This window comes from Ornithodoros turicata, chromosome 6 (assembly GCF_037126465.1).
Source record: "Ornithodoros turicata isolate Travis chromosome 6, ASM3712646v1, whole genome shotgun sequence".
In the NCBI taxonomy this organism is placed as follows: domain Eukaryota; kingdom Metazoa; phylum Arthropoda; class Arachnida; order Ixodida; family Argasidae; genus Ornithodoros; species Ornithodoros turicata.
In genome coordinates this window covers 38,200,109-38,212,168 of record NC_088206.1, presented here as the reverse complement: position 1 = coordinate 38,212,168, position 12,060 = coordinate 38,200,109, and the positions used below count along the sequence as shown (strand labels likewise).

At 43.0% G+C, this 12,060-nt stretch overlaps 1 protein-coding gene and 1 long non-coding RNA gene across 2 annotated transcripts in view; one reads left to right on the top strand and one right to left on the bottom strand.

Moving 5' to 3' along the window:
- Nucleotides 1-12,060, top strand: part of LOC135398502 (afadin-like) — a 224,298-nt gene that overhangs the window by 186,598 nt on the left and 25,640 nt on the right. Inside the window, exons 28-30 of the mRNA XM_064629904.1 lie at nt 8,274-8,389; nt 9,430-9,532; nt 11,777-11,959. Coding sequence (XP_064485974.1) covers nt 8,274-8,389; nt 9,430-9,532; nt 11,777-11,959 — 402 coding nt within the window. The remainder of the gene's footprint in view (nt 1-8,273; nt 8,390-9,429; nt 9,533-11,776; nt 11,960-12,060) is intronic.
- Nucleotides 5,378-6,285, bottom strand: LOC135396564 (uncharacterized). Its single transcript, XR_010423442.1, has 2 exons — nt 6,119-6,285; nt 5,378-6,028 (listed from the first exon to the last, which is right to left on the bottom strand). It is a non-coding gene; the product is annotated as an uncharacterized LOC135396564 (long non-coding RNA).

Below are 12,060 nucleotides of genomic sequence, written 5' to 3'. Positions count from 1 at the left end.
AGAATATCATGATTAACTAAGTCAAAAGCTTTTTTTAAAATAAACTAATGTTCCCATAGTCAGTAATTTTTTGCCGATGTTTTGTTTTATTTTGTCAACTGAGTTTACAAGGGCAAGCTCGGTTGATCTACCTTCACAAAAGCCAAACTGAAAGGGTGTTAATAAGCTTTTTGCATCAAAATAATGTTGCAAGCACTTCAGAATTATTTTTTCCATTGTCTTACTGAGGACTGGGAGCAAAGCCACAGGTCTGTAATTTTCAATCAATAGCCTATTTCCCTTTTTAAACACAGGTACGACTTTCGCAAGTTTTAGCTCCTTAGTATAAACGCCAGCCTCAAACACGTCATTGATAAGTGTCGCTAACTGCGGCGATATGTGTCTAGAAGTTCGTTTTATGAATTCAGTCGTGATATTCGTGCCCTGTCGATCGCGTTTCTTTCAAGTACGTTAAGTTATTATTACGCACAGTTTTGAAATTTTGGCTAACCAGATTTCGAGACAGTCAGATTTCATCTCGAAAATGTTTCGAGATAAACGATGACAAATGCATGGCATGCATAGGAGTTAACCCCACGATGCAAGAAAGCTTTGACTTAACCAATATTTCGAGATATCCATGTCTAAGTTGGCAAGGTTCTACTCTGTTTGAAGCTCTGTATTGGCCCCTTAGCAAAGACCCATCCATCAGTGCCCTTTCCGTAGCACCGTGTACAGTCTGGCGAGATCGCTGCAGTGTTATCAGAACCGGTACACTCTGGGCGCCACAGCTTGTCACAACGGATCTTCCTCATTGGTGAAGAGAGTGAAAAGTCACTGAGTTCTAGTGCCTGGAATGCGGCATTGCAATATATTGGAGCTTCAAGACTTAGGCGAATGACACAGGGAAGGAAGGGGAGAGTCGTGCGGATTATGTATTTTGCATAGCGTTGTTTCTTGGTAAATATGCCCACTAGAGCTACATCATTTGCATATTTGAATATAGTAGACTTCCGTCAATACGACTTCTGTTTTTTTTTTTTTTTGCTTAATTTGATCTAATTCAAAGCTCCTGTCAAATGCCCATACGTTTCTATTGATAAAAAGGTTGAAAGCAGTCCACATTGTGTAATTCGACCTATGTATCCACGTACTAGTCACCCGCGTTGCACCGCACATAGCAATAGAAATGTTTGCCCTGAAGCTCCAGTGGCAGATGGCGACTGAACAGTACTGATAATATCCATTTGGTGGTGGTAATGGACTTTTTAGACTGCGAACTGTATGCTGGCATTGCATCAGCATAGCCAATCGCGAGCCCGCCATTGGAGGAAAAAGACAAGGAGGAAACGTCTCCTTTCTCGTTTTTTCTGTGTTTTCTGTCACCGGGCTTTCATGGTGAATCTGTCGGTGCTTTTGGTTTTGAGGAGAGACCAACAACTCCGGCTGGCTATGGCAGCACGTGTCAGATGCAAGACAGTGTTGATTGAACCATTCTTGAAGATGTTGCGAAAGACCATCTCAGCCGAAAAGAGATAGCCGAGAAATGCAGTGTGACGAAGAGCACTCTTCACTGCTAAGAAGGACAAGATGTCAGAGTCTTGTGACAAGGAGGATATCCCCAGCCACAGAAAACAAATGCGGGCATCAGCACATCCTGACATGGCAGAAGCAGTGCTACAATGGATCCGCAATATGAGAAGTCGAAACTTGCCCCTCAGTGGACCTATTGTGTGAGAAGGCCAATGTGTTTGCAGCAAGGCTCCATGTCCCTGGTTTTGTTTGTTCGGGTGATTCATTAACAAGGTTCAAGGCAGTTTGTGGTGAGAAGACATTCCTGAGGGGCACTAAAATGCAAAAACAAGTTCACTTCAAATTACGTTACATGCTGTGTTAATTTTGTACTTGTTCTAATAATTCAAAACTTTGATTCCGTTACGAAGCTGCAATCAAAATTATACTGGACTCTTTCTTGCTTCGGCACTAAGCAGTGAACAGCTCGTGCATCAGCTCGTGCATCGGTGTTTTTAATCCAAGCTGCGCGTGCAGTTACCTTGAGTTGACGTGAGTTACCTTGGACCGGACAGGCTGCTACCACAGGACATTTTTAACATCACCCGCTGCAGACCTTTTCTGACCGCTTCAATATATTTTCCAGGCATCGTTTCAACCGCTGAGCTCCACCGTTTCAAGTCTTGCTGTTTCCATCTTGGTTTCTGTGTATCTCCGCAAGGCTCAGTGTCCGCTTGACCCAGGTTCATCTTCATTAACATATTTCACCACTCACTGGTATTAAACCCATTTACAAAAAGGTTTCTGTGTCGCAATTTCTGGTCGTATTACGCTAGTGCCTCGTCCCAACCTTCATGATGGTTGCTTTGATCGACCACTCCATATAATATCGCAGAGCATGTTACTGTGATGTTAGCTGCCAGCATGTCTGGCATGGAGAAGTGCCGTCTGCTAGTTCTGGGGAGAGCGTCCAAGCCTCGGTGCTTCAGTGGGATTAAGACATTCCCAGTGGACTAACGTGCTAATTCGCAGTTGATTCAAGAATGGATCATCAAGCTTGACCGGAAGTTTGCATCGAAGGATTGACGCGTTGTCATCATTGTGGACAACTGCAGTGCACATTGCAATGTGCAAGGGCTAAAGCCAGTGTGCCTTTCCAATTTTTTCCACTGTGACATTTATTATGCAGGCTATGGACCAGGGTGTCATAAAAAAACTCAAAAGTTTTGTACAGAAAAATGTTCCTGCAGCGAATCAACTAAAACAGGAAGGTGGGCCCGTTGGCACGAACTTGACATAGTGAAAACTATGAACTTCATAGTGAAAACTAGGAGCCAACAACACAAGAACACAGAACTAGGACCTGACGACAGCACGAATGCTCGACTATCATTAGTTTATTCAAGGAACACACTGAAGATATATACCCAAGTTACGATGTCATATGTGTTGAAAACAACACACAACCTGTCTCCACGTGCAAGAATGTACCGTATTTACTCGAACCTAATGCGCACTTTTTTTCAGATTTTTTTTTGCGAAAGTAAGGGGTGCGCGTTAGAATCGGGGACGACTGCGACAGATGACGCAGAGGGAGGTTGACAACGCCCAGCGCCCCCATTTTGGTCGCATTCACATGGTGAAAAGCGAAACCACGTGTCTCATGGTCCGTGGTTCTCTCGAAGGTAGCAATCTCCGTTCTCCATTCTCTCCATTTGTTCACGTGGTGAAAAGCAGGACCACGTGTCCCAAGGTTCTCTCGAAAATAGCGATCTACGTTCCCCATTCTCTACGAAGATAGTGATTGAGACCTCGACACTCGACTGCTCATCTCCTGTTTTTACCATCAGTTACAATGAAGCAAGGGCGGGCCCACTACGAGGCCACTAAGTTATTGACTTCGCCGAAGAAAACGGGAATCATGGCAACAAGAACTCTTTCAAGAAATGTTGCATTACGAACGCGCTTGACGGCACGGAGGATGACATGCCGTGGTGCAAAGTGAGTGGTGACTCTGATGATGACTGCATGTAATAAATCACTCGTGTTTACGGCGTATTTTTGCACCCTCAAGGATGATACGCAATAGATTCGGGGGCGCGTTAGGATAGTTATTTCGCATTTTACTAGGTGCGCGTTAGAATCGGGGCCGCGTTAGGTTCAAGTAAATACAGTAACTAGTGCCCTGTGAAAGAGCTGCAAGAGGTATGCTCATGATGTAGTATGATTCCAAGATCACTGTGGCTTGTCAAGCACCAAATTTTTGGAATGTTTGCTATTGTATCTCCGTTCAACCTACATTGTCTTAGAGCACTGTTTCTCAACTGGGGTTCCGCGAGCCTTGTCTTGAGGTCCTGTGAAGAGGGTACTGTTCAGTACCCGCGAGTGTGACTTGACCGGCTACAGAGGCTTTCTCTCGGACAGCCTTGTTATCAGATCATGCTCAACATTTGATCGTTGGCATTGGGATCGACATCGAGATCGCAGGACTAGGTTGCCGCAGCTAGCGGTCATTGCAAAGAGTGCAGAGCCAGCACCTGTCATCTTCATCAGTTGGCTCGATCTGCAACTCAATCCGACAATTTCTCCGCACAACGTGTTTGCTTTCCACTTGTGTTTCGAAAGTATGACAAGCACCTGGAAAGTCAGAGCTACTTAGTAGAAGTTTGAGAGCTACTCTCCTGCCTACATGGACTTGGGATTTACAAGCATCAGTGGAAACCTACAATGTGTTATCTGCGGGGAAGTATTGCAAAACAGTTGAATGAATCTGGCAAACCTCAAGTGACATCTTGCGACGAAATAATAAACAATTAAATAATCAGTTTTACAGAACAAAAATTTGCTACTTGTATGACATCTAGTTTTCCTCACAGTTGCCCAAGTGTTCCTTGAGGGCGTACTGGCACGATCATGGGTTCCCTCGAATAACATAAGTTGAGAACCACTGTCTTAGAGGATGACATATTCATCCAGAAAGATGGTGTATGTATTGGGTCATGTGTCGTCCCAAGCCCTAGCAGACATCTTCATGGGGCAGGTTGATAGACAGTTGAGCAAGGTTCTCCTGGACTTTGGAGCAAAGAAAGTGTTTAAATACATCAACGATCTACCTCCTAGTACACGAGGATCCTTCTCGGTGGACACTGTTTTGGAAAGCTTCAAGGGATGTTCCCTCGGTCTGCAGTTCACTTATGAACAGAGCTGTTTAAGTTACTCATAAAATGTAATTAAGTTAGATACAGTTACGTGACTCTGAAAGTAACTAAGTTACAGGAAAAGTTACTTTCAGTGAAAAGTAATTGAGTTATTCCTCAATTACTTCAGATTACTCAAATCTACAAGTGATCAGACCACACGTAAAACTTGTTCACAGACTATTGAACATACAATATTTATTGACAAACTTTTCTGAAACAGTTCAGTTGCTCACACTCACAGCCGAGTTGATAATGTCCACTTGTTTTTGATCTCATTGTAAAGACTCTCCCCTCCTCTTCCTCATTATTAACCCACCAATGCTGAACAGCTGTCTGACAGATGCACTATGAGGTCAAGACGTGTTTTATTTCAGGAACACCAATTTTACCAGTGGAAAGTCGTTAACACCGTTGAAGCAGGAAGACGTAGACATTGCAATATAGCTTGCAAACTCTTGCTCCCATAGTTATCGATTCAATTTTTCAACTTCTTGTCTCGGGGTCGGAGAGCGGCAGAGTGAAGTTGCGAAGAGATATAATGCATACATTAGGCGTAAAATAGGTTTACGCCAGATCTATGCAGCTGCGTTCTAGGGCTGTCAGAGTAGTGATTTTCAAGATCGAATCGAATACGTATCGAATATGACTATTCACGAATCGAATATACGAATAATTCACACATAAAATGCAGAAATCTTCCTTTTAATAAAGCAGATAAGATACACAATTTTTTTTTAACATTCACAGGTTGTTTCCATGCAAAAGCACTAACTGCTCAACATGCTCCGGCAAGAGATCTGTGCGACGATTCGTAATCTCTCACTCTCGATCTCTCACTAGCAACTTGTGTCGCTGGCATTGAAAGGTACTTCAGTGCTGCCTTATCTCTGATACCTTGTCTGTCCTACCGCTTTCCACCAGGATAGTGGGTTGTTCTGTCTAGGTAGCAACGATGATTCAAGGTACTGAGCAACCTGATGTGTTGTGAATGTTGTCGAAGACGCTCTCTTACTTGTTGCTGGCTCTTCGAACACGCCCCGCACAGTTGAATTATTGTCTGCAGCTTCCCCACTTGCCTGTGCAACAACTTCATTTTAAGATTAAGAAGCTTCCAGAAGTTCTTTTTCGATATCTATGCATAACAGAATCTTTGCATGGTTCTTTTCTGACTCAGTCTCAAAGCAGACATCTTTAAATCTCGGGTCCAGCAATGTTGTTGGCACGCAAAGGAGGGTCATCTTGTAGTCTGGAAATCTTGTTCTCAGTCACTTCAGCAGGTTCCTGGCAAATGCTGTGATTTCAGCCTCAGTGTTACCCAATTCCTTTTCAAGCAGAGTCTGCACACAGTGCAAAAAAGGGATCACCTCAGAAAGTGTTGAAAGTGTGGGGTATGTTGCAGAGCATGCAAAAATTATTGCTTCACTTACTGACTTGAGGACTGACACATAAGAACATGCTCTGCACCACTCAGTTGCTGTCAGTGTGTGCATCATTAGCAGCAAGATGTGCTGCAATAACAGGTCTCAGCTCAAAAAGACAAGACAACATAAGGAACTCACTGCTCCATCTGGTTAGGACATGTTGAATGACTTCAAGTTCCTTCCTGCCTGCCCATAGTCTTCTGTATCATAGTAGCACAAGTACAAGGGAGAAGTGATTGTCGAGATTAGATTGTTGGAAAATTCCTGCCTATGACTTTTAGAGCCTGAAGTTTTAGGGTTTTACCCGATTCTTCCCCGAATTGAAGTTTCTCCTCTTTAGGGTGAAACCCGATTTTTAGCCGGCAAATTCCCCTCACTGGGATGTCTGTAGGAATGCACTAACTTACTTGTTTGGCAGCAAATGCAGTTACATCACCGTTTGTACCAAACCACTACAATTGGCTTGACTAACTGAGCCCAATTTCTTCCCAAATTTAGCATACTGGAAGTTTCTTCACCTGAATTCACATGAATTTAGTGCACATGTTTATTTACGCGATTTTTACCCCCCGAATTTAGAAAAAAATATTTCCCGAAAACTTCAGGCTCTACTTATAAATGATGTCATCACGATAAACAAATTTAAAATCTGTATGTGTCAACAATAAACTTTCAGTTGAGAGTACGCTGTTTCTGTTGTATGTCACTTCACCCTTGTACTTCTGCTGCTATGATATACCAACTTCCCTGTTTCTGTACTTTAGTCTTCTGTATCTCATGAAGCTGTGCTCTAGCGTGAGAGCTGCACTTATATTACCCCACGATTGATCTTGCTCTTGAACACTGGTTCTGAAATGCTCGAGTCGCCACCTTGGCGTCATGCATGCAGAGTTGCAACATATGTGCAAAGCATGCGATATTTATCCAGTTCGTGCGTGAGACGGCTGCCACAAGATTGTGTGCGTTGTCGGTAACTACGTAACTGGGGAGCGACACGGGGATGTGCCACTCTTTACTCACATTCTCCAGTATGATCTTCAAGTTTTCGGCAGAATGCTCTTGCTTGATGTGCTGGCATACAATCACAAAGTTCCCTGGCACAAATTTGTTTTCCAGTACATGAAGGGTTAGCGAAACATAGCTGTCCCCAGCTTGTGATGTCTAGCTGTCAGTTGTGATTCTGTAGCAACCTGGGGACCTTTCGAATATTCCGAGCAGTTGAGCTCGCAAGGAACGAGTCTACTGGCATAATAAGGACCCTTCCCCTAGCAACATACCCACTGGGAATAATAAAGTTCAGTCCCGTCAACTTGCACTTGAAGGGGACTGAATATTTGTTCGAATAATGCAGAGTTCAAACTAAGGGGTGTTGCTTTGAATGAAGGCCTGATCTGCTGGCAGTGCATACTAGCTGCTTCGAAGACATGTCATGGCTCGTTACGTGTTGCTGCACGTTCGCTTGCACGTGATGCCGGAAATATAAGGGGCTCATATATGTTCTAAAATATTTATTTGCAAACAAGCATCAAAACATTGTGGGCTGATAAAATTGGGTGACACGTTTTCATCCGCACGTGAACCCAATCTGAGAAATTATCATCCACGCTGTTTTTGCTAGCTGTGTAATCAACAGAATGGGTCTTGATCCCCCTAAAACAGCAAAGGGGGGGGGATTTATTGGCACAAAAATAAAACAGCTAGGCTTACTTGGTTTGCCAACCACTGGCATAGTTCCATTTGTGTCTTGTTTGCGCACACCATTATGATGATTCGTTTCTTGCTCCTCTTTCCTGTCTGGCCACCTCTTCTTTCTATTTTTCTGCCACTGCCAGGAGCGCAGTTGGGCGCAATCTCATTCAAAGAAATTATTGTTTATGTACATATATCTGAATCACAGAATGTTTCCCTGAAGTGCACGTGAGAGTCTGCTACTTCCTCTTCCCAATATCACCTGACCCCCCCCCCCCCCCCCCCCTGCTCTCTCGATTTGTGCACAGATTTTCAAAAAACCTAAAAGGGCCTAAGCATGCCATCCACTATATGCAGTTTGAAAATGTATTGAGTACAGTTCACTTTTTCATTATGTTTTTTGCTACCTGCCTTCATTCCCAATGACCTGTAATGTGAGTGGAGAGTGTAACTGTTCTGTGTTGTATGGCAGGTTAATTACCGTTATGGACCGTCTGGTTACCCACTATCTCAGCAGCAGGAGACCGTCTTGGATGATCGACATCACCCAACTCCTGGAACACGCAGCAATGGATACAGAGAACAAGTGTCAGTGGCACATCTCAGCTTTCTAAGGGGCTTTGTTTTCCTGTTGTTTCCTTAATTGTAAGGGCAAAATTTGGTAAGCTAGAAGTCAAAAAGACAAATTTCTCACTGTGCTACAGGAAAGCTTTTCTTTCTTTCCTTATTTGATCCGTAGAAGTCTTGATGCTTTCTAATGTAGTTTTGTACATCATTTTACATTCTGGTCTCGATTCAGAGATTAGATGTCTGTAGAAACCAAGCCTCATTGGGAATTTTAGGAGTCACATTAAGCCATTCTGGTTATTCACATACTCTTTGATGGGCAATTTGAAAAAGCTCTTGTAGGGCACTTTTTGAATGCCTGGAATACTTCGTTTTTAGTATCACCATTGGATTCAAACAAAAAAATGTCAAGTAGCTCTATAATTGGTAATTAAAGTTCTATCACTCTAGAAGTGTTTCAAACTTTTGAGTACCTGCATAAACATAGCCTCGGCCATTGAAAGCAGTGGAAAGCAAGAGCAGCGCATCTAAGTGTATGTAAGATCATAAGTAATTCCTGATTGTTTCGTTGTTCATTGTTCTTTGCTTCACTATTTTTTTAGCAGCCTAGTGCTGTTCCTCATAATATTACATGCGTGAAATGTGGAAACTGCATTTCCTGATTTCCAGGCGAGCAGAGGAATGGGTACGGATTTTCCTCAATATTCATAAATAAAATGAACAAGAAAAGTAAAATGCTATGGATCTCTACCGGGCTTTGTTACGTTAGGCATTGTAGACTTAGCATAATTTTTGTCCTGACAAGACTACCATGCGCATCATAATCTTGTCTTACTGTTTGCGAAAATCCACTGAGTTTACTTGTATTGAACAGAAATGATGTGTGAATGATGTTTGCTCAAATTGTTTTGCTGTAGGTGCTTGATAATTTTTCCAGATTCTAGGAGCATTCACTAAATTTAAATTGAAACTAATTTGTGGTCCAGAAAAGTATATCTACTTCAGTTAATTCATTTTACCAGGGTATTGGTCCTAACGTTGCATTATAATTATCCCTGTAGCTGCGACATGGCACTGCATGGCCCCACAGGTAAAGATTCTAGGACGGACCCCGAGCAGAAGGTGCTGAGCCCATCTCCATGGGAAAGAGAGGAAAAGGAAATAGTATGGCATCAACTTCTCTCATCTTGTATATATTCAACCCTTTTTGTGTTCTTTAAATACTCGTTTTCAACATAACTTCTGGCATTATAAGTAGGGCTTTGTGTTTTTGGTTTTTATGGTTTTTGAAAATCTGAGGGGGGAGGATAAAATCAGGTGTGATTTCAAGAGCTGTAAGGCGGTAAAATAGGGTGATACCAGATGTAAAGGCAGCTTTTTGGTGGAAAATAAAAGAAAGAGTGCTGCTCGCATTTTAGAAAAACAGGAGATGAGGAATGTAGCAATGCTTAGCGTTCTCCAGTGCCTCTATGGGGGGCTGAATGTGCACTTTGCCAAATTATTATATTAAAAGTGCTAAAACTGTAGCTGTTGTACCAACAGGCTCAAGCTGACGTTTTAAGTTTCCCAAGTTAGTTTTGGGGTTTATCCCTAGTGACGATCAGGGTAAAAATGGTTTTACCTGGTTTAACCCTAAAATGCAAGACCTGATCAAAATCAACTGCAGTTGAGCTGTGTGCTCCCTGTCTCAGGTTTTCTAAAGCTTACAGTACAGTTGAACATTTACATAATGAAATTGAAAATGACCGCACTTCAATTCGCTAAATAGTATAATTTGTTAAACTGAATATGACCTGAAAAAATGGCTCAAATGCCAACCCACGCGCCCCATTCTACGCTACGATGTCATAAGACTGGTGTACAAACCCCTTGTCATTCAGGAGCGTACGAAAAAAAAGTAAGTTTTGCATGAACCGTACTTTCCAACATGGCGAGCACAGGATGTCGTGCAGTCACGGATAGGAACATCATTTTTCTTTTTGGCCATGGACAGGACATGATTATCGCAAGTTCCTCATCAACTGACAAAACCTTCGCAGTGATGGAACTGCTGTGCCATTTGGGATTTCCTGCGCAGCCCCGCACATAAAAAGCAATTTTCCCTAATTCTGCGCCACAGGCCCGTGAGAAGTAGAGGAGGTGGTCCCCACTCCACATCATTCTCTCTGCCTCAATTTTTTTGCTGGTTTGCTGCATGCTACGATGGCGTCTGTGGTTCTGGGACGCGTTTTGACGAGGAAAGGCACGTGGCTTGACCCGGAGTTGCACATGCTCGACGGATTTTGTACTGGTGCAAAGTGTCGTTGCAAGGTACCGTGGCTTCCAAAACTTGAGTTGGCAGACAGTTGCGTGTCTCCACCCAAACACGCGTCAACAAATAACCCGTGGGCAAGGCGCGTTTTGATGCACAATGCTGTTCCAATAGGTGTGGAGTCTCACGTGGTATCGACGGGTATATTGTCCTTGGAAAAGCTTTCAACACAAAGCTGTGTCGATTTAGAACTAGATAAAACACTTTTGTGCTCGCAAGAAACACGCATGTTCAGCGGCGTTCTGCTTGTGCCATTCTACTTTGTTGATGTGATTCCGACCGGCAATTTTGCGAAACCTCGTTTTTAACGATACTCTGCTCTGATATAAGAATCGGATTTTGCGTTCCCGTCAGTATCGTTATAAACGGGCTCGACTGTATTTCGTTTCAAGAGGCTACATTTTAAGTAGTATACATATGCATTATGTTCTATGGGAATTAAATGGGGAGTAATAAAAGCTGTGTTATATGTGGTCCTGCATTATAAGTGGTTGCGTTATAAGTGATCTCCACTATAGTCAGTGACAACAGAAGCCATACACTTGACCCCGCCCCCACACATAAAGCGCTCCGCGTGCGCCAAGTGGAGACTGGGGGGAGAGAGAGCCGGCACTACATCGCAAAGCGGGGGCGTCATGCAAAGGCTGGTAGGCAATTGTAGGAGCCTTCCACAGATGAGTGTGTGGTCCCAATTATAGGACTTAAGCTGTCACTGACTATAGACAGTAATTTTTGTGACTGCCTAGGTCTTGTGCACAATGCTGATGTGAAATTACGCCAATGAAGGTGCAATACCTCTTTAAGGTGATATTCGAAAAATATTCGAAAACTGTGAATATCATGATTGCCTGCCTGTGAATGCTGTTGGAATAGCAATACTTATTCCAAGTTTTGAATATTTGCACAGCTCTTGTATTTTTGGCAATCAGTTGGAGGATCAATAATCTCCACAGTATAGTTTAGGTTGCAGGTGCAACAGAAGCAATATGATATGAAAGCAGGAAAACCAAGTACACTAAGAATTAGTAGGTTTGAAATGTTAAGTGTTGCCATAAATTTTATGATAGAAGAAAATGTTCATATTTTTGTTCTCCTAGCGGCGTCAGCAACGACTGGAAGAAGCACGCCAAGCTCGAGACAATGAGGTACACAACCTGGAATCATTGGCCGAGCGAAACTTGAAGCAAGAAGAGCGTCTGCGTGCCTTGCGTTTGGAACAAGAGTTTGAACGCAGAGCTCAGGAAGTTGTGGGAGCAGGTGAAGATGATGATGACGATGAGGTACAAGATCCTTCTCAAACATTTTGTTGATCATGCTTTGACTTTGTAAAGGACTGCTTTGCCAGTATTGTGAGTAGGTCCAGAAGTATTTGGAAAATGCT